General features: G+C 46.8%; 1 protein-coding gene across 2 annotated transcripts in view; it reads left to right on the forward strand.

Annotated features, from left to right (window-relative positions):
* BRPF3 (bromodomain and PHD finger containing 3) overlaps positions 1 to 26566 on the forward strand; it is a 36630-nt gene that overhangs the window by 4952 nt on the left and 5112 nt on the right. For both annotated transcript variants that reach the window (XM_061398004.1, XM_061398005.1), the window contains exons 3-11: positions 3153 to 3309; positions 5660 to 5791; positions 7522 to 7650; positions 7942 to 8254; positions 8970 to 9272; positions 11087 to 11596; positions 15217 to 15310; positions 19714 to 19811; positions 23182 to 23279. In XM_061398004.1, coding sequence (XP_061253988.1) covers positions 3153 to 3309; positions 5660 to 5791; positions 7522 to 7650; positions 7942 to 8254; positions 8970 to 9272; positions 11087 to 11596; positions 15217 to 15310; positions 19714 to 19811; positions 23182 to 23279 — 1834 coding nt within the window. The remainder of the gene's footprint in view (positions 1 to 3152; positions 3310 to 5659; positions 5792 to 7521; positions 7651 to 7941; positions 8255 to 8969; positions 9273 to 11086; positions 11597 to 15216; positions 15311 to 19713; positions 19812 to 23181; positions 23280 to 26566) is intronic.

The raw sequence follows: 26566 nt of genomic DNA on the forward strand, positions 1-26566 counted from the left end.
GTGCCCTTCAAAGCAATGTATTTCCTTTGGTTCAAGGTGAGACATACACCTAAGTTGCTTAGAAACCCAGGCGACGGGATGTCTAAGGTAATATTTCAACAGGGCACCAGTGGCATTTTCGATAGGAGGTAATTCATTATTAGGACCATCCCATATGTTTCTTGATGTTTAGCATCCCTGGTCTGTGTGAGTGCCATTCGCATCCCCTCCCTAATTGCCTCATGTTTGTGACAGTCTCAGATGTCCCCCACATATGTTTCTAGTAACCTTATGGGGATTGAACTACTTCCAATTGAGAACCTCTGTTTCAAAGGGTCAGTATGGGTATCTGCTGTCCAGAAAGCTCCATCCTGGGAATGATGGGGACTTTGCATAAGAGGGTTGTGTGGGGAAGATATGTTGTGTTTCCTCCTAAGAAACTTTTAGATTTAGAGGAAAGATCAGTTCTGCAGTATAACTAAGAAACTTTGGCTCCCACCAAGCCTGTTTTAAATCATCAGAGAGGTATCTGGACCTGTTGGAGGGATGGGAGCTTGGCAGAGAAGCAAGAGACAGGAAAGATTTTCCATTGGAGGCTCATCTCATTGTTGATGTTCATTAAAAAGACTATAGTGTTAGAGCAGGAAGGAGTCTTGGAAATTATTCATCTAACGTAGTCCTTGCACCTTCTCCCACACCCCCAGATGAAGAAACTGCGGCCACGGGAGGTAAAGTTGTTCACTCCTTTATTCATTCAACGAGATGTTTATTGAGCACTTACTATATGCCAAGTCCTGTTCTAAGGGCTGGAAGGAACCAAGGGAAAGTGACAGACCCTGGACCACAAGTTGGGGCTCATGATGCCTTTAGGTTCTGTTCCTGTTGTCTGTCTGTCTCTTTGTGTAAGGGACAGGGAGAAAGGAGTACTGGTGGGCAGAGGAGAGTGAGTTGTTTGCGGGAAGCAGGCAGCCAGACTTGTCCATCTGGAAAGAAGACAAGAAGACAGAAGATCCAGAGGGAGAGGCTCTTGTGAACCATGACTGGAGTTAGATTTAGTCCATAGGAAATGGGCCTTCTAGTCACAGAGCTGTTCTAGGCTCCCCGCTTCTGTTAGGTGAGTGGGTCCATGCTTAGTCCCCTGGTGGTTATGCCCTGGGGCTAGACTTTTTGGTTGTCAGGTCTGCTCTTGTAGGTGGTTTCTTTCAGGGTCCAGCACTGCATGCTGACTAAGAACCAGAGAGACCTGCATTTGAATCTTGAGCTTCTGTCACTACCAGTGTGATCTTTGGCAAGTTGCTTAACTTCTTTCAGGCTTAGTGTATTTATTTTTAAATGAGCCTACCTTAAAGAGTTATTGGGAGAAATCAGTAAGATAGTATAAGTAAAGCACTCAGCACAGTGCCTGGCAAATAGTAAGCGCTCAATAAATGGTGGCTGCTGCTGCTACTGCTATTTTATTATTATTCTTTTCCCCGCCTGCACAAATGCTATTGGGACCCTCCATGGCCAAGAGGTTGTAGAGGGAGGGGGCTGCCTGCATCTGGGCAGGTGTGCTTGGCATGGGTGTTGGTGGGGGAATCTGTTCTTTGGGGAAAGGCCTAGGCCTTGATTTTGTCAGCTTGGCTTTGGGGTAGGGATGTCTGACCATGGAAAGGCGCAAGGCCTAGGTGAGCAGTGTCCAGCCCAAATGAACATACTTTTTAGGTTCCACCTTCTTGTTTAGGCACAGTTACCTTCCTTTCAGTGGAAGTGTGCAAGTGAGAGGAAGAGAAGCAGAGGAAAAGCCAGAGGAGCACTGAGTCCTTGCTTAATCAATTTGGGAACACAATATGGTATAGCAGAGAGATCGTGGATTCAAATCCTGCCCAACTTCACCATCTTATTAGCTGCGTTAGTGGCTTCAACAATGTATTCAGCCAAGAACAGAGGCTATTCTCCTTCTGCCTTTCCATCATTTGAAACATGAGAATAATGTGACCTACCTTGCAGTTCGAGCATTTTTAAAGGGATTATGAGCTCTCATTAATGCCTTTCCTACTGCTTCCCCCCACCCCTTCATGTGTTATTGGCTTAAATCCTGACTTCCAGACTTCTCTTTTGGGGTAGTTAGCCAGCTAAATTTTAAAATTTTATTTTCATACAATTTAAAGATTAATTTTTACTAACAATTATTACAAAATACTGACTATATTCCCTGTGTTGTACCGTAGTATATCCTTGAGCTATCTTATACCTGATATTTTGTACCTCCCACTCCCCTGGCCCTGTATTGCCCACCTCCCCATACACTGGGAACCACTAGTTTGTTCTCTCAGAGTCTGCTTCTTTTATGTTCACTAGTTTGTTATATTTTGTATTTATTTATATTTTTTGGCCATGCCACACTGCTTGCAGTATCTTAGTTCCCTGACCAGGGATTGAACCTGGGCCCTTGCGGTGAAAGCACTGAGGCCTAACCACTAGACCGCCAGGGGATTCTCTCATATTCTCATAGTTTTTAGATTCCACATATAAGTGATATTGTATACTATTTATTTTTCTTTGTGGAGCCAGCTAAATTTTCAGATTCTCCATCCTCTTATGTCTTTAGATTTTTTTTTTTTTCAATTTGGTTCAAAATTAGGCATTTTTAGGCTGTTGAGTTTTTTAATGAAAAACCAGAGGTCAGACAACTCCAAAGGGTTGCATTTGGGTTCAGAGGGCAGTAGCCTGCTATATTCCTACTAATTTTCCTTCCAGCTTGGCTGTGGACTACTCCCTGGTCTGATGGGACCCTTAGCCACAGAGGGGCAGGAAATAGTGACTACATTGCCCACAGCTTATACAAGTTCCTGTTCCCTTTTGCTGCCTTTATCAAGAAAAGAGTGAGGGTATTGGGGCACAGACCTATGTCTTAGAAGTCCAGAACTAAAGGGTCTGGGTTCCTGGGGGAGGGTTCTTTTGGAACCCGCAAGGCAGGAGGTGGACAATCAAGTGAAATACCTTACGCTGAATCTGAGCTGCTTAACTTTGCCGTCCTTTTCAAGCCTTTCTCTGAGGTGAGGCATTTGGCCATTTTATTCTGTCTTCCTCTACCAAGTTCAGAAATGAACCACGCACGGGGTCTTGATAGGAGGCTGTAATCCAGGCTGCCCACTGATCCTGTCTTTCACTTCCCTGTGCCTCTACTCAAGGTTGAACAAGATCTGTAGTGGTCTCTCCTTTCAGAGGAAAACCCAGTTCATGCAACGGCTTCACAACTACTGGCTGTTGAAGCGGCAGGCACGGAATGGTGTTCCCCTCATCCGGCGCCTGCACTCCCACTTACAGTCTCAGAGGAATGCTGAGCAGGTAGGTGAAGTAGTGATTTGAGGGCAGTGGAGGGAGGTGGAGAGTGATGAAGAAGAAATGGTGGGGCAGTGTTCCCTGAGCCCTCTGGAGCCTTTGCCTATAGCCTTCACCCCTCTAGGCGGTCCACCCCAGGAGTGACCTCCAGCATTGTAGCGCTCTTTAGACCAGACAGCAACTCCTCCTAGATGAGAGGCTTGGCTTGGAGCAAGCTTAGGGGAGAGTGGGGAGCAGGCCCAACTTTCCTTGTACATGGGGAAACACCCCTTTAGATACTGCAGAAAGGAAGAAGTGGGCTGAGTGTGAGGTAGGTGACCATGATATATGAGTTAGGAAAGGGCATACTTTGCTTAAGACACTATACTGCCATCTGCCAAAAAATGTTCCATAAGAAATACACAAATTAACTGAGTTGTAGCACACAGCCTGCCCAGTTGGGTGGCCTTGTAGACATTAGCAGCTGGTGTTGCTGCGTGTTCAGTGTTTTCCCACATGGTGGAGGCACCCTGAGAGATTTTTTTAAAGTGTATTTAGTTCTCTCTCTCTCTTCACTTGTTCCATTACTTCTGCCTTTAAATATTCCTACACCTTTACTCCAGAGACAAAGCAAACCTTCCCATGACTCTGCTGCCCTCTGTTCTGTCTGATTTCACTTTTGCCTTTTGTAACTAAAGTCCTGAAAGAGAAGTGCATATTTGCTCTCTCCTTGAGATGGTCTGCTTGCTCTCCTGTAGCTTCTTCTAGAATAGTAACATGGTGTCTTCCAGCCCAGCAAGTCTTCCCTCATATTCTCTCACCTTATAGACTGTTGGATGATATTTGACACCACAGTCACTTTGTCTTAAAGCTTCTTTGTGACACCATTTCCCACCTCCTCTACCCCACTGAATGCACCCTCTGCTGATCCTAATTCTTACTCCTTAGTGGTAATATTCCCAGGGGCCCTGCGGTCTGCCCGTTGGCTTGGAGAGCTTGTCTGCTGTTCTAGTTGTCAATAACTGTGTGGCTGTAGCTCCAGGTTTCTTGTCTTGTCCCCTTTCTCTTTTTTTGCCCTCAGTCTCTCTGGAGCAGAGGAACTATAGGTGTCCATGTATATGTTGTTTCCTGTACGTCAGATATTGGAAACTTGATTCAGTATCTTCCTTTGTCTCCATAAATGTATTTCTTTTTTGATATGGAAGCTCCTTCCTCCTGACCTCAGATTTGTCCACCTTTGTCCACCTTGGAGTTACTTTTGGCTCTTCCCTGGGTTAGGAGCTACAGTTAATCATCCCTCAGTCTGTTTCAGGGGGTTAATCAGTGTGTGGCCCTTCATCTCCATTCTACAACTACTCTGTTCACCCATGCCCCCTTAATTTCAGCAGTAGCTTTCTAGGCGGTCTCCAGCCTCTAATTCTTTCTTTGCTTCACCACTGGTAGTGCCTTATTCACTTAACTATTTTCCATCCTGTCATTTCTTTTTTTCCAAAATATATTCACCCCTCCCGACTGCCCCCTTCAGGCAGGCTACAGCTAAGCTTTTTTGCCTGGCATTTGAAACTTCTTGCCAGTTGGATCCTGGGTCTTCCTTGTCTTGTGTTGTTCTCCAGTTCCTCTGCTCTGGCCGGCCATTTTTCTTAACAAGCAAAGAATCACTGATTGTGCCTTCATACTTCTGCTCTGTGGTCCCTTCAGTTCCAAAAGAGGCCTTTCTTACCGCTTTGTTCATCCACGTCCATCACTACATGTGAAATCCTAGTAAGCTTGCTCACCCCAGGAATCCCTGACCTGAGCCCCACCCACTGAGATCTTCTCTATTTTATATCTTCTCAGCATTTTATATTCAGTTTATCAGATCAGTTCTTGTTGTCTTTATGCTACTGTGCCCTTGTGTATCAAGCCCTGGGCATCAACTACATTGTAGTTTTTCTAGGCAAGAATCACATGTTTGATGATGGTGGTAGTGGTGGTATTTTAAAGTATGTTGAAATAAGTAGGTACAAGCTTATGGTAAAAACTTTGCGTTATTTTCCAGCCAAGTTGAAGCTCTAGAGTGAAATTCTTTCCACCCTGAGGTGTGTATTAGTTTCCTTCTGAAATACTTTGCAGTCCTGAAGATTCACAGCTGCTCTCTGGTGTCCCTGGGGGTAGGATGGGGTAGTCCCATCTCTCTCCCTAGCAGTGGTGGTTGTGCTGTAGTGAAGAGACATTGTCATAGGACTGGGGAAGCACAGGAGGAAGGCATGTGATGGAAGAGGGTCCAGGAAGGGCATGGGGCTCTTAGCTGCAGAGTGCGTGTGAGGCTGAGCAGGGAGAGGACTTTGGGCAGGAGGGAAGCCCACAGCTCCTCATTCTTTTCCCTCCCCTCCTGCAGCGGGAGCAGGATGAGAAGACAAGTGCCGTAAAGGAAGAGCTGAAATACTGGCAGAAGCTCCGGCACGATTTGGAGCGGGCACGGCTGCTAATCGAACTGATTCGGAAAAGAGAAAAGCTCAAGCGGGAGCAGGTGAGAAGGAACCCCCAGAGCTCTTGTTCAAGATCTTTTTCTGCCCCCATCAGTGTCAGCTTTGTTGCCTTCCTGCCCAGCACTATGGGCTCCAAGTCTTGCCTACTAGGCATTGGGTGCTACTGATGGCTTCAAACTTGGGGAGCTTTTAGCTTCTGGTGGCCTCAAGCATAAGCTTAATGTTATATGTCTGAGCCCATCCCTGGAGTTTCTCACTTACGAAATCTCAGGAGGAGCCTGGCCTTGAATATTTTGGAGAACTTCTCAGGCCATTCCGATGGGTATCACTTTTGACTGAGAGCTTGAGGGTTCTCATCTGACCCTTAAACACTTACAGTCTTTTTTTTTTTTTTTAATACCTCAAGTTTCCTTGACTATAAAAGGAGGATATTAATAGAACATACCTCATAAGGTTGTGAGGATTAGATGACTTAGTGTATATAAAGAGCTTAGAACAGTGCCTGGCATACAGTAGGGCTATAGAAGTATCAGCTGCTAGCATCATTATTGATACTCTTTGCTTCCCTAAAGTGTCTGTTGCAGCACCCTGCCTATGACAGTGAGCAAAAACTATTAATTGAATGGATGACGAGCCAAAAGTGTTTTTTCTGGTCCAGGAATAGCAGCTGTTACTTCCATGCTTTGGAGGCCCAAATTAAAGATGTTTTTTCTCTCTTTCTCCAAACTCCGCTTCACTGTTCATCCCCAGCACAAACCGTTCTCTTGTGGGCTGAATAGCCTGAATTTCCACCTCTGAGACTGGGCAGCTTTGGCTATACATAAGAACTTTGTCCTTATAGTCAAACTGTCTCTGCCATCCCAGGCCTAGTCCCCCAGTTGAGCATCTCTTCCCATTTGTGGTCCAGAGAAATGTAAGGGGAAAGGAAGTAGGCAGGGGATGCAGGCAGGCCTGTTTGAATGTAGTCAAGAGGCAGGAACGTCTCATAGTCTAGTCTGTGGTTTCCCAACCTTTTCACATTAGGGCACACATGGAAAATAACATTTGTACAGCACACTGCTGCAAATGGGTCTGGCTTCTTGCTGCCTGAGGGGGTGAGCTTCGAGGCCCTGGTCACGCTAGGCCAACCTGAATGTCCCAAGGGCCAATTTGGTGGGAATTGTGGCCCAAGGCACGTTTTATATCATATGCCCCTTGGGCTAAGTCAGACCTCGGTTTAAATCCTATTCCTGTTCTTTCTAGCCAGGTGACCTTGGGTTAGTAACTCCTCATTGTATTCCTTTCAAACCTTAGATTCCATATTTGTAAAATATAGATAATAACAGTTTCTTCTTCAAGGTTGTTGTGATGATTAACTGAGGTAATATAAGTAGAAAAACAGTGTGCATAGTAGTCAAAATCACGCACTGTGAATCCCAGCTCTGTCCCTTATTAGCTGTGTGACCTCAGGCTAGTCAGTCCTTCCGTGCCTCAGTTTCCTCTTTGTAAAATACCTCATTTGTATCTATCTTGAATGTTATTTGGACTATAAAAGTATTAACTATTAGTACTATAAGTTTTGGTACGGAGCTGCATACATAAAAAAGGTTCACAAAATGGTAGCTGTTGGTATCATTGTTTCTAAGCTACGTACAGTGATAACTCAAGTACTGATTAGCTTACTGTCCTGTGAAACTTTGTTGTACATGACTGATGAAAATCAAGTTATCAAGATAAAGTTCCGTGCCTCTTTAGAGGGGAATGTCCTGATTTCTCTCCACCTTTCCCACAGATCAAGATCCAGCAAGCTGCCATGGAGCTGGAGCTGATGCCATTCAACGTTCTGCTGAGGACAACACTGGACTTGCTGCAGGAGAAGGATCCCGCACACATCTTCGCTGAGCCTGTCAACCTGAGTGAGGCAAGTTCCCCACTACTTTCTGGGCAGTGAGCCCTGCCTGAAATGGAAATAGGGTCTGAGTAGGCCAGGAAAGGGTTGGGGCACAGGGTGTTCAAAACCCGGGGGAGTCTGGCAAGGCTAGTAGACTGGCTCATGGTGATGGCTCAGCAAGCAGGGTGGTCCAGGGCCTGGTGGCTAGGAATGAGTCTGGCATGGCCAGGCCAGAAAACGGGGAGGCAAGAGTGCCGGTGAAGGGTGCGCCTGTTTGGCTAGTAAATGGTTGTTGTAATTGTACAGGTTTTATATGTTTAGGTTCCAGATTACCTGGAATTCATATCCAAGCCAATGGATTTTTCTACTATGAGGCGGAAGCTGGAGTCCCACCTGTACCACACCTTGGAGGAGTTTGAGGAGGACTTTAACCTTATAGTTACCAACTGCATGAAGTATAATGCTAAAGACACAATTTTCCACCGAGCAGCTGTCCGCCTGCGGGACCTGGGAGGGGCCATCCTGCGGCACGCCCGGCGGCAGGCAGAGAACATCGGCTATGACCCTGAGACGGGCACCCATCTGCCCGAGTCACCCAAATCGGAGGACTTTTACCGCTTCTCCTGGGAAGACGGTGAGAAGCCGGGACGGGTTGGGAGGAGAGGGGCCAGAAGAGGCACAGGTATAAAAGCCTGGAGAGCTGGAGATTAGGATGGTCCTGGGGACTACCGGGTAGACTATAGGAGCAAAACTGGAGGTAGGCACAGGCTGAGGTCCATGTGCTTGTGGCTAGAATCGTTCCAGGAGTTAAAGTTTTATTCACCAAGCCCTTCTTGAATGGTAGGACGGGAATCAGGTACTAGCTATCTGTTTAAAAACTAAAACTTCACAAGGGGTCTTCCTCTCCTGGACTCCCACTGTGTGGCATTGGAGCCTGGGCAGCAGGAGTACAGTGTGGTGTCGGGCTTTTTCAGAAGAGTGCAGGTGGAGGATCAGAAAAATGGAATTGCCTCTGAAATCCCCAGTCTGCCTGCCCTTGTTCTCTGCTTCTTGATGGCAGCAGCCAAACAGTCACTCAGGTTGGGGGATGGCCAGGCTGTCTTGTTCCTGCTCCACAGGCCTGTAACCGTGACTGAACTGCTTCCTGCACGTTGCCCAGATTCTGACCTTATCCCTGTGGCTGCCCTCCTGGCAGCATTGTGGCAGGGCCAAGGCCCCACAGTGGCGCTGCTGGAATCCACTGACCCAGGCATTCCAGGAGAATATTTTGCATCTGAAGGAATCCCCTTCCCCTTTCCCTGGCCTGGGCAGGTCCTTCAGCCTCTTCTGTCCTTCTTTCTCCCTGGCAGTGGACAACATCCTCATCCCAGAGAACCGGGCCCACTTGTCTCCAGAAGTGCAGCTGAAGGAACTGCTGGAGAAATTGGACCTGGTGAGCACCATGCGTTCCAGTGGGGCCCGGACCCGCCGAGTCCGCCTGCTGCGCCGGGAGATCAACGCTGTTCGGCAGAAGCTGGCGCAGCCGCCGCCACCACAACCACCGTCACTGAACAAGACTGTGTCCAGTGGGGAGCTGCCAGCGGGGCCCCGGGGGGATGTGGCTGTACTGGAGCAGGCCCCGCAAGAGGAGCCAGAAGACAACGGGGACAGAGGTGAGAGACAGTCACGGGCAGGCAAGGGGCTGGGGCCCAGGAAAGGGAAGGTTAAGCTGAAATCCCACTGTGGGAGCATCCTTCCCTAATTCTGACCCTAGTGGGCAAGCAAAAGCCCTGGGAAGGGTCACACTTTGATGCACACCCAGAGATGGTATTCAAAATACTTAATAATCCATTGAGACCAAAATCCATCAGTCAGAGTAGATGTTAGCTGTTGTCCTGGAGGGGGCTCCTGAGGGCCACTGATTTGGATTTTCAGCTGCTGGATTGTGAGCAGATTCAGGGAGTTTCAGATACTGAGGTCCAGTGGCTGTTTACTAACAGTAAGAAGTATTTTGGTATTTTGCACCTGGTATGGCCATATTGTACATATCAGTTAGATATTAGCCCAACTTACCCATCATGTAGAGAGGTTCTTGGAGCAGGTTAGGTTATGGTGTAGTAGAATAGAAAAGAAGAACCTTAAAGATAGTCTGGGCTCATGGCTTTGACTCCGGCTGGCCAAATCCACAGGCCCATCCCAAGAAGGAAGGCCCCATATTAAAAAGACGCTGGGGAAGTGATTCTCAGAGACCCAGGTGCCTTACCTGAGTTGCTGTCCATCCTATCCACTTCACTGGGGGCAGAATTGTCAACTCAGGAGGGCCTGTCATCCATAAAGTCCAGAAAGTTGGAAGTTATCTTCAGAGGCAAAGGGGCCAAATTGCAGGGAATGGCCCATTCTGTGTTAGGTTGGCAGAGAGTGGATGTGGCCGAGGTCAGATTCAGCCCTTAGGGGGCTTCATGTCCATTGTGACTTTTCCCAGCTCCCTGTGTTTCAGTCAGCATCCCATTTGTATCCATCCCCACTTCTGGGCTGAGGCAGTGCAGAGTCAGCCCAGTGGACCAGTTGCAACAGCTTCTAGAGGTTTAAAAAATTTCTAGGCTTCATGTTCCAGAAACTCAGATTAGGGAAATCTGAGCTGTCTTAAAAGTCTCAATTTGTAAAAGTTTCAAGGTGGAGGTTGAACAGACATGTTTTGGAGCCACTGATTTAAATTCTTTGCTCTCATTTTTCCTATCTGTAAGCTTATTCTTTGTGCTTGTCCTGCTTGCTTCACTGTGTGATATGAAACAAAATACATTGACAGATGGGAAAATACCTGGGTCTAGAGAGTTGTAGACCCTTAATTTGTGAGGTTGAGACTTATCTAATTATTGATTAATCAGAGGGCTTTGGGCTTTCTTGGGTGTAGGGGTTTATAACCCTATCTTCATCAGACTCACCTGGTAAAAGCTATTTAAAAAAAAAATAAAGAATTCGATCTTTAGCAATTTGGTTTCAGTTTGTCTGAGGTGGGACCTCAGCGTTGGAATTTTTAAGAAACTTTCTAAGTGACTCTAATACATAGCCAGGTTTAGAGCTACTAGTGTAGACAAAACTTACTGCTGCTTCTGTTTAGTCGATAAGTCGCGTCCATCTCTTTTGCGACCCCTTGGACTGTAACCTACCAGGCTCCTCTGTCCATGAAATTTTCCAGGCAAGAATACTGGAGTGGGTTGCCATTTCCTTCTCTGGGAGATCTTCCCAACCCAGGGGTTGGACCCACGTCTCCTACTTGGCAGGCAGATTCTTTACCACTGAGCCACCTGGGAAGCCCATGGACACAATTTAGTCCTGCCTTTTCTTCACCTCAGATCTGAGACCTGGGATGCATCTCAAGTGTTCTAACAGCCTATGCTTTGGGTTCTTAGTTGTCAGTGTCATTATCTGACTTGTAGGGGCAGACTTTTTCTAAAATGTTCAAGCAGGTTCTCTTTTTCTCTAACAGATGACTCCAAAATGCCTCCCCCACCAACCCTGGAACCCACTGGACCTGCACCTTCCTTGTCTGAGCAAGAATCCCCTCCAGATCCCCCCACTCTGAAACCTATCAATGACAGCAAACCTCCAAGCCGACTCCTCAAGCCCAGAAAAGCGGAAGAAGATGAGCTTTTGGAAAAATCACCTCTGCAGCTAGGGAGTGAGCCCTTGCAACGCTTGCTCAGTGACAATGGCATCAACAGAGTGTCCCTCATGGCCCCCGACACATCCCCCACTGGCGCCCCACTCAGTGGCGTGGGCCGCCGCACATCAGTCCTCTTCAAGAAGGCCAGGAACGGGGTTAAGCTCCAGAGGAGCCCAGACAGGGCCCTGGAGAACGGTGAGGACCATGGCACAGCGGACTCCCCCGTGTCTCCCGCCAGCATCGAGGATGAACGACACTCCCGGAAACGGCCGAGGAGCAGGAGCTGTAGTCAAAGCGAAGGGGAGAGGTCCCCCCAGCAGGAGGAAGAGACAGGTGACCTCGCCTGAGACTTCTCTCGCTCCTCTTATGCTTTCCTGCTTTGCTTGGCAGCCAGCACCTCCCCAGTCAGCTGTATCCGTAGTGGCCCCTGTGGACGCCAGTAGTAGCATTGAGGCTGGCTCCACAGCTCACAGTTGGGCCTGGCACACAAGCAGTGGCCTGGGGAAGCGGGCTTTGAGCAAGTGTTTTGAGAGAGCCAGCTTGTGTCTGGGGTTTTCTTTGGCCCTTAGGGGAATACAAAGCTGTATGTGATAAAATGGTTCCTACTCTAATTTTAGTTCATTCATTTATCAGATATTTATATCAGGCATTATTTTAGGCACTACTGTGTGTGGGGGGGAAATCATTAAATAAAACAGATAAGTCCCTTGTGGAGGAGTTAGACTGAAAGCAAATAAGTAAATTGTATCTAATATTAGAAGCAGTGGAGAAAAGTCTAGCAGGGAAGGAGGATAGGGGATACTGAGGTGGTATTAGAGAGGGTGGTGAGGGAAGGCTTTCTGAGGAGGTGACATTTGAGTAAAGATCTGAAGGAGCCAGAGGTATGAGCTTTTTGGGTATCTGGGAAAAAGATGTTCCAAAAAAATAGACTAGCAAGTGCACGGGCCCTGCATGTGGAAACATGCTTGCATGTCTGAGAAACAAGAACCTGTGGCCACAGCAAAGTGAGCCAAGGGGTCATAGGAGATAGTATTCAGGGCTTGTCACCAAGGAGTCCTTACTGCATGTCCAGCACAGGCTGCTCACTGAGAGGAATAAGTCAGACTCAGGAGCAGCACTGAAAGAGTCCATGGCCCAGTGGGGAGACTAGATGGTGTCCTGAGGTGCAGAGATGCCCCAGTGCTGGACAGTGTGTGGTTATGTGTCAGGTGGCGGCACTGCTAGAGGTGTTCAGGGAATGAGAGCTGAGAGGGTTGGGAAGGCTTCATGAGGGGACAGTGCCTGAGCCGGCCCTGAGGATGAGGACAGTAAAAAGCAGCAAAGGGCTCAGCCCATGGTATGTGGAACCAAGGACAGAGTGCCTGTGAGGAAGTTTGGAGAGGGGCTTCCCGGAGCATCAGGAACCAACACACTGGAGGAGGTGGGCCTGAATGTGCAGGGTCTCCGTTACCAGACAGAGCAGTTTAGTCCCAGTGGGATATGGAAACCCAGCTCACTTGGCAGGGAGGGGCCTGCCCTGGGTTTTGCTTCTCATGTCCTGTTATGTGCTGGGTTTGGACTGTGTGGTTAACACATGCTTTTCTCTGTTTTGCTTGCTTCCTGCCTAACACTTTGTTTCAAGCAATGCCTTCCCTTCCCATCTGGCCCAAGCTTGCCTGTATTAGAGCAGTAGCATGGTATATAGAGTCAGGAACTTGAGCCTGAAATAGGGTGTGTATGTATGTGTGTATGTATGAAATAGGGTATATGTGTGTGTGTGTATGTATGTATGTATGAACTTGAGCCTATATAGAGTCAGGAACTTGAGCCTGAAGTAGGGTGTATGTGTGTGTGACTTGAGGCTGAAGTAGGCTGTGTGTGTGTGTGTGTGTGTGTGTGTGTGTGTGTGGAACTTGAGTCTGAAGTAGGCTCTGTGTGTGTATGTCAGGAACTTGAGCCTGAAGTAGGCTGTGTGTGTGTGTGTGTGTGTGTGTGTATATGTGTGAACCTGAGCTTGAAGTAGGCTGTGTGTGTGTGTGTATGTGTGTGTGTGCATGTGTGTGGAACTTGAGCCTGAAGTAGGCTGTGTGTGTGTGTGTGCGCGCGCATGTGTGGAACTTGAGTCTGAAGTAGGCTGTGTGTGTGTATGTCAGGAACTTGAGCCTGAAGTAGGCTGTGTGTGTGTGTGTGTGTGTGTGTGTGTGTGTGTGTGTGTGTGTGTGTGAACTTGAGCTTGAAGTAGGCTGTGTGTGTGTGGTGTGTGTGTGTGTATGTCAGGAACTGGAGCCTGAAGTAGGCTGTGTGTGTGCGCTAAGTTGCTTCAGTCATCATGTCCCACCAGGCTCCTCTATCCATGTGATTTTCCAGGTAAAAATACTGGAGTGGGTTGCCTTGCCCTCTTCCAGATCTTCCAACCCAGGAATCGAAGTGGCGTCTTTTATGTCTCCTGCATTGGCAGGCATTTTCTTTACCACTATGCCACCTGGGAAGCCCCAAAGTTAATTAGGCAGACTTGAGTTCAAATCCCATTTTCTTGCCAGCTGGGTATCCTGGGGCATATCAGTTAACCTCTCTGATTCTATTCCTTATTTCTGATATGAGGCTAGTGATACTTCCTTTGCAGGGCTTTAAGGATTGGAAGCAGCATATATAAAGCACTTGGCATATAGCGGTAGATGGTAGCAGTTATTGTTGTCATCTGTTGAGCTATATCAGGCGCAGCCAAACAGCACTGTGCACTAAAAATGAAAGATCCTGCCATAGGGAAATAGATCTGGATACCAGGCTCACGCAGCCTGAGAGGGCCCACTGCTTGGGGCTGAAGTCTGTTTCTCTTCCACTGTCTCAACTACCTGGTACCTAGGAATATTTTTGTACAGCCTTAGTGGAGTCTCACAAAAGCAGGTGTTGATCCTTTACAAATGAGGCACAGCTGGCTTTTGTGATTTAAATTGAGGTGGTAATGTTAGAGGCAGAGCCAGGTTAGGGCGCGGATGTGTTGGCTCAGACGCCTGCTCTCTCACAGGTGTGACTTGCTTCAGTTTTCTGGCTGAGGTATATGTGACTTCGAGCTCTTGAGCACTTGGCTCAAGACTTGTAGGATTCTGGATTGTGGTTGGGAATTGGATAGGTAGATAGAGAGTTGCAGATTTCAGAGCAGATGAAAGTTATGTCCCTGGGATGATCAGTCTTCATTTGCCTCTGAAGGGCTTCCTGCTGTAAACAGACCTTCCCTTATTCATACTTAATAGCATCCTCTATAAGTAAAAAAGTATTACCTTCACTTTAGGAAAGGAGAAGCCAAGGCTTAAATTGGAAAAGGGACCCATATTTCAGAGCCTAGTGTAGAACCCAGGGAATCTGACTCCCCATCCTGAGAACGTCTCATCTCTCTGGATCTGCTGAAAAGTTTCCCCCATCCTCAACTTTGACTAGGTCTGCTAGATATCTCAGGGTGTGGCTGACAGCCCTTATCCGGTCCCAACCTGCCCTGACACCATCCCAAAAGAATGAAGCTAGCTGTTGCCAGCCATGTGCTGGATAGGGTGTGTGACTATTTATCTGAAGAGGCAAGGTGGGTGGGCTCCCCAAGAGGCAGAGGAGACTCCCCGATAATTGAGGCTTGAAATTAGAAGCAGATTCAGGGTCTCGTGAGCCAGCCAGAGTGAGGAAGCCTTGGTATTTCCCACTGTAGTCAAGTGACAGTAACTAGAATGAGTTGTGGGCTGTTTTCCTTCAAGAATACCCAGAAGGCTGGGAAGGAAAATGCAGTGTCTGCTCCTTGCACTACCCACCATCTCCCACCCAACTTCATCAGGTTCTCTCCACCACCCGAGACCCATTTCGCTAGACAAGGGGCCTGCTGGCCTCTCCACCATTCCTCCCCGAGCCCTCCCAAGGCAGCTGCCTCACGCTGTGGCGTGTCAGGGGTTGGGGGTTTCTGCACTCAGGCTCACTCTGTGTGTCCTTGGCAGGTGTGACCAACGGCTTTGGAAAACACACCGAAAGTGGATCTGACTCAGAATGTAGTTTGGGTCTCGGCAGTGGACTGGCCTTTGAAGCTTGCAGGTAAGAGCCCTTGTCCCAGAGCTTTGCCGGCAGCTGTGCTACCTCTCCATTTAATTTCCTTTCAGCTGCAGATTGAACCTCCTCCCGCTGATCTCAGTTTTTTCCTTTCCCTACCCCTGCTATTTCCTGAGGCCGTTTGTCTGTGATTCTGGTGGCTCCTAGGGAATGCCATGACCCTTGACGGTCAGGCCTGATCTGACTGCAGGGGAGGAGTGGTGCTTCGCAGGGTTTGTAGAGCTGAATGGGCTCCAGGGGACGGGGACAGCCAGGACTGTGTTGCTCAGGGAAGCTGACATCTGAGCCAGTCCCCACCCACTCCCCAGCCCATAGATAACCCAGTTATAGATGGTTTTGTCCTTTGCTTTTTGGGGTGTCATAGCAATGGCCTCTTTAGAAGTGTGGTGTGGGAGTAAGAAATGAGCAGATAAGAAGGTTGGTGTTGACTTTATTCTGACAGAGGCCCTAGCTCTTCTGCCATCCTTGATCTGGGAAGGGATGGGTTTCTCTTCCCATTCTTTCACCTAAAGGGAGGATTTCTGAGAGCAGAACCTTCATGTATCTTCCAAGTCTAAGAGTTTACTGAATCTCTGCTCTGTGTTGTGTTCTCTGCAAGATACCAGGGAGTGTGGAACTCTTGGAAATGGGAGACTCTTGGTGCCACAAAGGGAAAATGACTTATCCTGAAGGCTGACCTCGTGGTCCCTCCACATGGCAACTGGATGGATCCTGGTTTCAGAGCAGGGGGAAGAGATCCCAGGACAGCACCAGAAAACTCTGTGTCTTTGTTTGAATTGCCTCCAAGGCAGGCTGGGGGTAGGTTCTGTTACGTAGGTATAATAGGGAAAAGGAGTCCAAAATGGCAGTGGCGGTTGTTTCAGCCAGGTTATATCCAAGTCACGGCACCATAGATGTCACGCGAGTGTATGTTCCTCGGTTTTTGTCTCGTCACAACAAAGATTTGGAGCGACGGACATTAAAGCCCTTGGCGCATCACAGCTCTTGGGTCTTGGACAAACCGTGCTACAGCTCTTAGGCAAATCAGTGTTACAGCTCTATTTTATTTAGAAGATAGCAGGAGAGAGAGAGAGAGAGAAAGAAAAGAGCACACGCACGCGGGAGAGAAAGTCCGTGAGAAAACGCTTTGGCTCCTCCTTTTATATGTTTATTCCTCTACGTGGGCCTGCCCTATGCAAATTGGGCTTAGCCAGGAGTGCTGTTTGTTCTGCCTGAAGCCTTCACTCTGGTCCTCAGACCTTCCTTTGACCTCCTTGTCTTTTAGCCACCGCCATTTTGGACTCCTTTTCCCTATTCTACCTACCTAACAGTTCTGTTGGGTTCTCACTTTACCCTGGCGCTGCCCCTTGGGCCTGGGCTGCTCCCCCACCACAGCAAGGCCCAGCTTTCAGTGGGTCTTTTGAGATTTTCCCCACAAAGCCTCAGATATGTCCTAGCTTTCTCTCTCCTTGTTGCAGCCCTAGAGTAAAAAGGGGAGTGGATGGGTAAATACAGTTACTAGGCATAGAGAAGAGGCAGAGGTTTCAGGATCTTACAGGATGCTGCTAGCCTGGTCCTGGGTTGAAATTCCTGGCTCCTTTCAAAGATTGGGTGCCTGGAAACTCAGTTCATTGGGGTAGGAGTCAGGTTATCACACTGTCCCCGCTTAGCCCATGACTAAAAGTAGAAGGTGTGTTGGGCTCCTCCCTCCACAAAGGGCACTCTTCCCAGCTGTGAGCCAGAGGAGCAAGCCAGGCCAGGCTGGGCTCTGGCTAGCCTGCCTGTTCACACTGCTTGCCTTGCTGCAGAGCATGCCAAAACCACCAGTATCTCTGGGTTCCTGCTTACTGTGGAAACAATGCCCTTGGAAGGCATTTCCTCTTTAACTCAGTGGTTCTCAGTAGAATTTCAGGGTTTGAAACAGGAGATTAAGAACTTAAACCACAGAATTTTTTCTGTCTTTCTTTCTCTCTCTTTCCCTCCCTTCTCTCCTCCCCCCTTAACACTGTGGTGGTAAGTACATAAAGGAAGATTTCCTTATTAATTAGACTGGAATCATATGATTGCAGGATAAAGAACCTTGAAAGAATTTCTGGTTACTAATCCCATCCCCTTCCCCTCCTGTCTCTGCCTTTATCTTTTCTAATGATTTTCTGAGCAGGTTGGAGCTGCCCTCTTTTCTATGGGTCATTTGCTCAATTATTAATTGAGCCAGGCACTGTTCTAAGCCCTGATAAGATGTCTGTTCTCATGGAGTTTATCTTCTAGAAAGGAGAGATAAATGTTAAACCAGTAAACAGAATACTTACAGATTGGGCTGTCTGCTTAGGCCTGGGTAACTTGGAGAGAGGGTTGAAATGCCAGCCATGATTGAGTCACTTGTGCTTTTTTCTGTGAAACAAGAAAAGAGGGATCTAGTTTTGGTGTTGTATCCTATCCCATTGAGCTCATCCTTCTCAGAGCTCATCCTCCTATAGTATAACATTAGTAATTTATAATATTAAAGTGAGACATTAAAATTCAGTGCCTTTTATGTAATAATATTTGGGCTCCCCAGATGGCTCAGTAGTAAAGAATCGGCCTGCCAATGCAGGAGATGCAGGAAACTTCAGTTCCATCCCTGGGTAGAGAAGATCCTCTGCGGGAGGAAATGGCAACCCACTCCAGCATTCTTGCCTGGAGAAGAAGGCTCTCCTATGGAGCCTGGTGCATGGAGTCACAGAGTTGGATACAACTTAGGGGCTGAGCCTGCACATACAACAATATTTACTATATACCTGCTATTTATTGAGTACTTAGTGTGTGCTGCACTGAGTGCTTTCTGTACATTAACCCATTAAATCCTCATACTATCACATGGGGAACACAAGCCTCAGAGAGGTTAACTAACTTGCTCAGGGTAACAGAATGAATGAGTAGAAGAGTCAGATTCTGAACCCAGGTAGTCTGGCTCCAGAGTTTCTCTCACAGCCACTTGGTTGCAACCTCCTCTGTTGTATTTGGAGGTGTCTTCCCCAGATCCATGATGTAAACTTGGAGAGGCTTTCCTAATAGAACTGCCATTTCTTACATTTTTATAGGGACTCAGATTCTCTAAGCCCAGTGACAGATTTTTGTAGGGTGCATGGGAACTGAATCCTGATATGAACTGGGTGTTCTTTTGTTTTTTCCCCAACAGGTCCTGACCAGCAGGAAGAAAGCTCCCAACCTGCTAGTTAGTGAAGGATTATGATTAATTAGGTTCTGGTTGTGCTGGGTTTTCTGTGTAAGACCGTGATAAAGTCGGTTATGATTCAGTAAAACAGGAGCACTCTACTCTCCAACCAGTCTTAACCTCAACCTCTTCTTATCCTACTAGAGGTTTCTTAAGCATTTCTGCCCTGCTGCAGGTTGTTGGCCTGTCTTTTAAGCATTTTTGTTATTGGAATAATTATATAGCAGTAACCAGAGAAGGCAATGGCAACCCACTCCAGTGTTCTTGCCTGGAGAATCCCAGGGATGGCAGAGCCTGGTGGGCTGCCATCTATGGGGTCACACAGAGTCGGACACAACTGAAGCGACTTAGCAGCAGCAGCATATGGCAGTAATAGTTTTTAAAGTTTGATTGGAAAAAAATACCATAGCCACATCATTCTTGCCCAAAGGCTTCTAACTATGATGTACGTTAGAAATTGCATTGGAAGCAATTTAAAAATACTAGTGCCTATGTGGGTTCCAGTTGTATCATTATTCTTGTATTACTAGTCTCATTTTTGCCTATTATCATCTAGTCTTAATCTAATATATGATTTTTTTTCTCCTTGCAATAACCGTATTAAAAAAAAAAACCCGTCTGCTTGCTAGTTAAAAAAAATCCATCTCTGTCTAAGAAAAACTTCACACACATAAAGTAGAAGTGAGAAGTGGATTGTTTTTCCAATTTAAAAATGTCTTTCCTAATTAAAGAAGTAAGGCATGTCCATTATAGAAAATTTGGGAATGAGGCAGATTTTTGTGCCTCAAAAAGGAATTGGTTTCTTAGACAAGCTATGTGAACCACAGAGTAAAGGATTCTGGTGGATATGAGAACAGGCCCTCCTCATGGCCAGACTGCTTAGACTGTGGAAGGATTGACAAGTGCCTGAGGTGACCTACCCTCTGGGTAAAATCCAGTGTCCCTGGGCAGGGGAACAGGCTTCGCTTTCCAAGTTCAGTCCTTCCACATGGGTGAAATGTTTCCTTAAGCCTCGTGGGAACATTTTGGTCAAGAAGTATGTCATGGGTTTGTGTGAATTTTTAGGGGAAGGTGAGAAACCATTCTCCTTGAAGAGTTGTTGCAACTCTGCCCCTAGCAGAAATGGGACAGCAGAAGTGGATGTGTTAGTCATTTAAATTGCTCATTTCACTTCCCTCTCCCTCCCTATATGCAGTGGTCGGACACCTCCCAAACGCAGCCGAGGGAAGCCAGCCCTGTCTCGAGTACCCTTCCTGGAAGGTGTGAATGGAGACTCCGACTACAACAGCTCAGGTAAGGAGTGCTCTGCAGGTGCATCTGGGGGAACCAGGCCTTCCGAAGAGCCACAGCCAGACCCTGAACTCCTCCAGACCCGGGGACACTGGGCAGGGAGATGTCCCCTTCCTCTTAGATAATTCATCTTATTTTGAATAAGTGACACATGCTTTGGTGAAAAAAGTCAGAACGAGCCAGTGTTTAGTGGTTTCTTTTGTGTCTTTCCAGGTGTAATCCATACGTATACAAGCCAAAAACTTGTGCATATATTCAAGAGTGAGCAGGGAAGCCTAACATGCACATTCCTCTGAACCATGCCTTTTTTCGGTTAATAATGTATCTTGGAGATTCTTCTGTGCTTTTCTTTGGCTGCCTAATGCCCCACTACATAGGAGTGCTGTCGCGTACTCAGCCGGCCCTCTGCAGATGGACGTTTAGATTGTTTTCATGTAGTTGTCATAGTCAGTGTTGCAGTGAGCAACCAGGTACAAAGCTCATTTTGTATCCCTGGGGAGTATATCTACAGATATACTCTTGCTGTGTTGAAGGAAGTATGCATTTGTATTCTTGACAGATATTTCCAGTCTGCTCCATGTTACTGAATTTCACACATAATCTTGTAATTTCATGTGATCCAGTGCTTCCACCCCTCTCCCCATGAGAGAGTCTATTCCAGCAGGTCCAAACAGTATAGTACTTGGATGTCATCTCCTGGGCCTGAGGGAATGAAGGGCAAGGCAGAGCCGAAGGAGAGGACTAGGTGGTGCTCAGGTGGGGCGGGTGCAGGCCAGCTGTCCTCTGAGCACAGCTGTGTCCAGCCATCCCATGGAGGGCGTGCACTCTGGATGCCCTGTCCTTGAAGCTTCCGTCTAACATACAGGCTTCAGGGCTTCTCTTCCCCTATTTCCTATTCCGAACTGTTTTATTTTCCCTTAGCATCCATTTCTTTTTTCATATGTGTGTTGATGAATGCATGCCTGCATATTTCCTTGCTGTCTGACTGTCAGTGCCTAGAAGGCAGGGCTCATGTCTGGATTAACTTATACAGCATCTAATGCATAACTGGGAATGGATTTGGCACATACTTTGTGCTTCTGGTAGTGACATTTTATTCTTATTTTAAGAACCATGTAATTATTAAAGTGATGCCAAAGGAGATTTAAAAAGGAAACCAACCTTTCGCTGTTCCATCACCTTAACACCATTGTCTTCATTTCTCTACGTTGCCTTCCATTTATTTCAGGCACATTTTTAACAGAATGCTAAAGCAGAACTCATGCTCTTTCATATTTTTGTTTTTTCAATGTTAACTTTCCAGTCAATGCATTATCATTTACTTACTTGTTTTATTGTTAGACATTTGGTTATTTCCAACTTTTAACACAATACATAATGCAGTGAACCCATATTTTTGTCCAAATGCCTCTCAGTCATTTTAAAAGTTATTTTTCTAAGAACAAATTCCCAGGGAAAGCATTTACTGGAACAGATGGTTCATACTTTTTTTTACGGCTCTTGAGACTTGCCACCAGATTATATTGTGAAAGGATTAGACTGGTCCCCAATTTCCTCAGCAGTATATGATTGCACCAGTGTCCCCACAGCCTGACTCTTCAATCATGCTGGATTTTATCTTTTTGTGGTTATTGCTATTGATTCAGTAGGTAGAAAACAAGACCTCATTACCAGTGATACATTTTTTAAAAAATTATAAACATGGGAGGTACTGTTTCCTTAGGAACATAATTTCTACTCTGTGGAATTTGGGCATTTTTCCTTAGTCGAGTGTGGTCCCCTCACCATTGCTAGTGTATAGGCTGGGAAGGGGAAGGGAGGTTCCTCTTTGTGTTCAGAGATGTTTGTGAAGGACCCATTGTGTGCTAGTGGTTAGGTGGAGAACAAAGAAATCTGAAGACATGTGCCTGCCCCAGGACCTGTGCAAGATTCTGACAAAACAGGCACAGAGAGAGCCTCTGCTGAGTGCTGTGCAGCAAGGTGACCTGTAGCCAGGGGTGGCCCTGTCAGAAAAGAACTCATTTAGCAGCTAGTTTTTCTGGGATGTTTGTCCTAGGCATGTTTTTCCACGAAGCTGTCATCCGGAGGCCCACCAGTCAGGGAGGCCCAGAGAGCAGTCTGTGGCTTTGCCAAGCTGCCTTATAGTCTGTATTCCTGGTAATGAAGCAGTTATATTTTTTCAAGGAACATCAACCTAGGGTTCTAGTTTAGAGGTCAGCAAACTGTAACCTGTTGCCTGTTGGCCCACTTGGTAAAAATCTGCCTGCAATACGGGAGACCCAGGCTTGATCCCTGGGTCGGGAAGATTCCCTGGAGAAGGAAATGGCAACCCACTCCAGTATTCTTGCCTGGAGAATTCTATGGACAGAGGAGCCTGGTGGGCCACAGTTCATGGAGTCACAAAGAGTTGGACACGACTGAGTGACTAACGCTTTCACTTTCATGAGCTAAGAGTGGTTTTTACATTTTTTTTCAAATGATTGAAAATCAAAAGAAGAATGATATTAATATTTTGAAATACAAAAATTTATATAAAGTTCAAATTTCAGTGTCCAGAAATTGTTTTATGGGGACACAGCAATGCTCATTCATTTAGGAATTACCTGTGACCGCTTTCATGATACAACAGCAGTTGAGTAGCTGCAGTGGAGACATGTAGCACATAAAACCTAAAGTATGTACTATTTGACCTTTTAAAGACCAAGTTTGCTGACCCCTAATCTAGTCTTGGAGAAGGCAATGGCAACCCACTCCAGTACTCTTGCCTGGAAAATCCCCTGGACGGAGGAGCCTGGTGGGCTGCAGTCCATGGGGTCGCTAAGAGTTGGACACGACTGAGCGACTTCACTTTACTTTTCACTTTCATGCATTGGAGAAGGAAATGGCAACCCACTCCAGTATTCTTGCCTGGAGAATCTCAGGGACGGGGGAGCCTGGTGGGCTGCCGTTTATGAGGTCACACAGAGTCGGACACGACTGAAGTGACTTAGCAGCAGCAGCAATCTAGTCTTGGCTCAGACGGTAAAGCGTCTGTCTGCAACGCAGAAGACCCAGGTTCAGTCCCTGGGTTGGGAAGATCCCCTGGAGAAGGAAATGGCAGCCCACTCCAGTATTCTTGCCTGGAAAATCCCATGGATCACGGAGCCTGGTAGGCTACCGTCCATGGGGTCACAAAGAGTCAGACACAACTGAGCGACTTCACTTTCTTTCTTTCAGAATCTAGTCTTAAGAACTCAGGAGAGGGTAGGGAAGAGGAAGGGTGGAGGGGATGTTGTTGACTCATTCCTGGACTGCTTCAGTCAAATGGAGGCCCCAGGCAGGCCTCCTGGGCACTCTTCCAAGCCCTCCTGTCTCCTCCCCTCCCCCACCCCAGGCAGAAGCCTCCTGATGCCCTTTGAAGACCGCGGAGACCTGGAGCCCCTGGAGCTGGTGTGGGCCAAGTGCCGAGGTTACCCCTCCTACCCTGCCTTGGTGAGTCTGCCCTTCCATTCTCCCTCCCCTGGGGGGTTCTGGCCCCTACCTTGCCTTGAGGGCTTATCTGATTGGATCAAGCCAGCAGAGTGTGTTTGGGAGTCAGGGTGCCTTTAGCTGCAGGAGGGAGGTTTTATCCCAGCCTGCGTGGGTCACACCAGCTAGGCTTAGGGTACTTAAAATAGGTTACAGTATGCACACAGAGGCTAGGGCTCTAAGGGTTTTAATAGAATATATTTATTTGCTAAATGGAAAAATTATTATTATGCATGAAAGTTATATGTGCTCGTTGTAGAGAATTATAAAATCTGCTAATAATGCTTAGCTGTTTGGCTAAACATCTGTCATGCTAAGTCCTTGAAATATGGAGAAAGGTATGATTATTCTCATTTTGTAGGGGAAAATACTGAAGATCTGTTACCCATGGTCATCTAGCTTTTAAGTGGCAGGGTTGGAATTTGACAATGTGTGATGTCAAAACCTGTTTTGAGCCACTGTTTGAGCCTGTGTTTTGAGCCACTGAGTTCAAAATCACCCACAGTCCCGTCTGTTCAGAGATTACCTCTTGATGTATACCCTCAGCCCTGTTTTTTTTTTGTTGTTGTTGTTTAATGCATAAATATTAGACCATGTGGTGTTTAACCTTCCCTTCATTTAACAGCACACCATGAGCGTGCGTGTCTCATGCCATCAAACATTGTTTATCGGCATCACTGTCATGGCTGCGTCATCTTCAGTTGTATGCATGTACCTTATTTTAACCATTCTCTTGTCAGTCATTTAGATCATTTTGAATGTTTCACTGTGACAAACAGCCAGCAGTAAGCATCATTGTAGTTTAACATTTGTGCACGTCTATGATTATTTCTTTACAGTGAAGAACTCTTAGGAATGTCTTCTTTGGGGCATATGCAAAATTCTGATGCAAATTGCCAAGTTGCCCCTTAGAAAGTTAGGGGCAACCCCAGTTTATATGGGGCTTCCCTGGTGGCTCAGCAGAGAATCTGTGTGCAATGTAGGGGACCCAGGTTCAATACCCTGGAGAAGGGAATGGCTACCCAACTCCAGTATTCTTGCCTGGAGAATCTCATGAACAGAGCAGTCTGGTGGGCTGCTGTCTATGGGGTCTCACAGAGTTGGACACAACTAAAGCGACTTAGCAGCAGCAGCAACAGCAGCAGAGCGACTAACACTTTCACTTTCCAGTTTATACTCCCACCAATAATAGCTAAAAGTTCTATTTTTACCACCTTGATTGGGAAGGTCATGTCCATCTGGCCCTGGTAAATACTGATTCTAACCTTTGAGACAGCAGAATCACCTCGGGGAATTTTTTAAACAATGCAGATACTGAGGCCCCATCTCAGAAGTACCATATTGGACTCTGAAACCAGACGCAAGCATGAATATTTTTTTTTTAAATGTCTCCAATGATCTGTAGTGGGAGCTGAGAACCACCCTGCCAGCCTATGTGTGCACACACAGCTCTGAGCTTCTCCTTGCTCAGTTGTGTCTATGGCTCTTTCTGGTCTCACAGCAGCTTCTTCAGGTAAAGAGTGCAAGAACTCTGATCTTTTTTCTACTTGTGAGGAAACTGTAGCTCCCAGAGGTTATACCTCTTGTTGGAGTCATATCAGAACCCATGCTGCCAGCCTCCCCTCTCCTTAGCAGGGGCAGGAGGGAAATCCACACTGTGACCCAGCGCTGGAGAGGTTGGGCTGGGGCTGCCTTCACAGGCTCTGCCCTCTGCTCTCGGTGAGACCCCCAGGTTAGTTGTTGAAGGAGAGATTAAGGCTATGCAAGTTTGGTTTTATCTTTTTAAATCTCCCAAAACAAGTCAGTCTAAAACTAGTCTCTTTTTTTCCTTTTTAATTATCTTCTTAATTGTAATTTTCTTTTGCAATTAAATTCAGCCACCACCTGAAAACCCCACCACCTGAACACAACCTCTGTTTTTATTTTGGTTTGTATTCTCCCAGTCATTTTCCTCTATGTACTTAACTATGTACTTGCACATATAGTGACTGTGGTTTTTAATTTTCTGGGGCTCTTGTTCTTTAAAAAAAGTTTTTCTGTAAAAATTACGTATTTACGTTATTTCCATGTTACTTTACATCTGCAAAACATTTGAGTGAGTGTGGCCCATTATTTATTATTTTGGAGTACATTTGCCTCTGTCTTCTTTAAAAAGAGAGGCAACCTCTCCTTAAGAGGGAGACTTGCCCATCTTGCTTCTGCCCTTGGAGGGGACATTTTTCACAGTCTGCCCCCAGTTTCCCAGCCAGGCACTAGCCCCACTGTTGGTGATTGAGGAAGCTCAGAAGAGCTTGTCTGGTGGTTCCCATCAGGACCTTTAGCATCAATCCCAGGAGGGACAGACAGGCTGGGAGGTAAGAGTTTTTATCAAATCACACAGCTGGGGGCAGGGTAGGGTTGGTTCTTCCTTGGAGTAAACTCTTAACCAGGGAACCTGCTTTTAGCTGCTTATCTTGAAACGGATGTAAGGAAGCTGGCAGACACCCAGAAGTAAATAGAGCAATTTATTATTATGAGAAGAGGCCCCCTAGGACAGGGTATAGGAATTACGATTTTTCCATCTCTGGGGAAAGCTGCTTCGTCGGTAAGTTTCCAAGTCTCCCTGGCCTTGGTGCACAGAGACTATCAGCCATAGCAGGGGCTGTGCAAGAGGTGGTGGGCAGTCGAGCCCCAAGTCCAGGTGCCTGGTTTTTGTCCCAGCCAGCTGCATCCTTCTGTGCTTGGCATTTTCCTCTGTAGGCTAATACTTGTCAGCAGACTTCTCAGCATTAGCAAGAGAAGAAATAAGATGGTATGCGACTAGTTAGGAGCTTCAGTAAGTGTCAGTACTTGTAGACTGGCGAGTTATTGTTGTGTTGATGCCACCAGGCCTTTTGCTGAGCCCCTGCCCCTGTGGAGCATGCAGCCTCAAGGACTGATTTTTGCAGTGGCCCTTGTTTCCAGCCACATCATTCTCCCTTCTCCAGCAGCCCTCCAAGCTCAGTCTCTTGGCTTCTCTCTAATCTTACCATGGGATGTTAAAGTTGTATCTGGTCTACACACCAGAAGGATAATAGACAGGAAGGTGGTGGGTAACCAGAAAATATGTTTAGGTGAAACCGAGGGGGTGGACCCTCTAGCTGAGGCAAAACCTTTTTCACAGCCATGGTGTCTAGGAAGGCCCCTGAGAGTTCGAAATGAATTATACAGGTTCTAAAGGGAAATTGGCAGGGAAATAGATGACCTCGACTCCTCTCCCTTAAGGGACATTG

The sequence above is a fragment of the Bos javanicus genome, chromosome 23 (genome assembly GCF_032452875.1).
Source record: "Bos javanicus breed banteng chromosome 23, ARS-OSU_banteng_1.0, whole genome shotgun sequence".
NCBI lineage: Eukaryota > Metazoa > Chordata > Mammalia > Artiodactyla > Bovidae > Bos > Bos javanicus.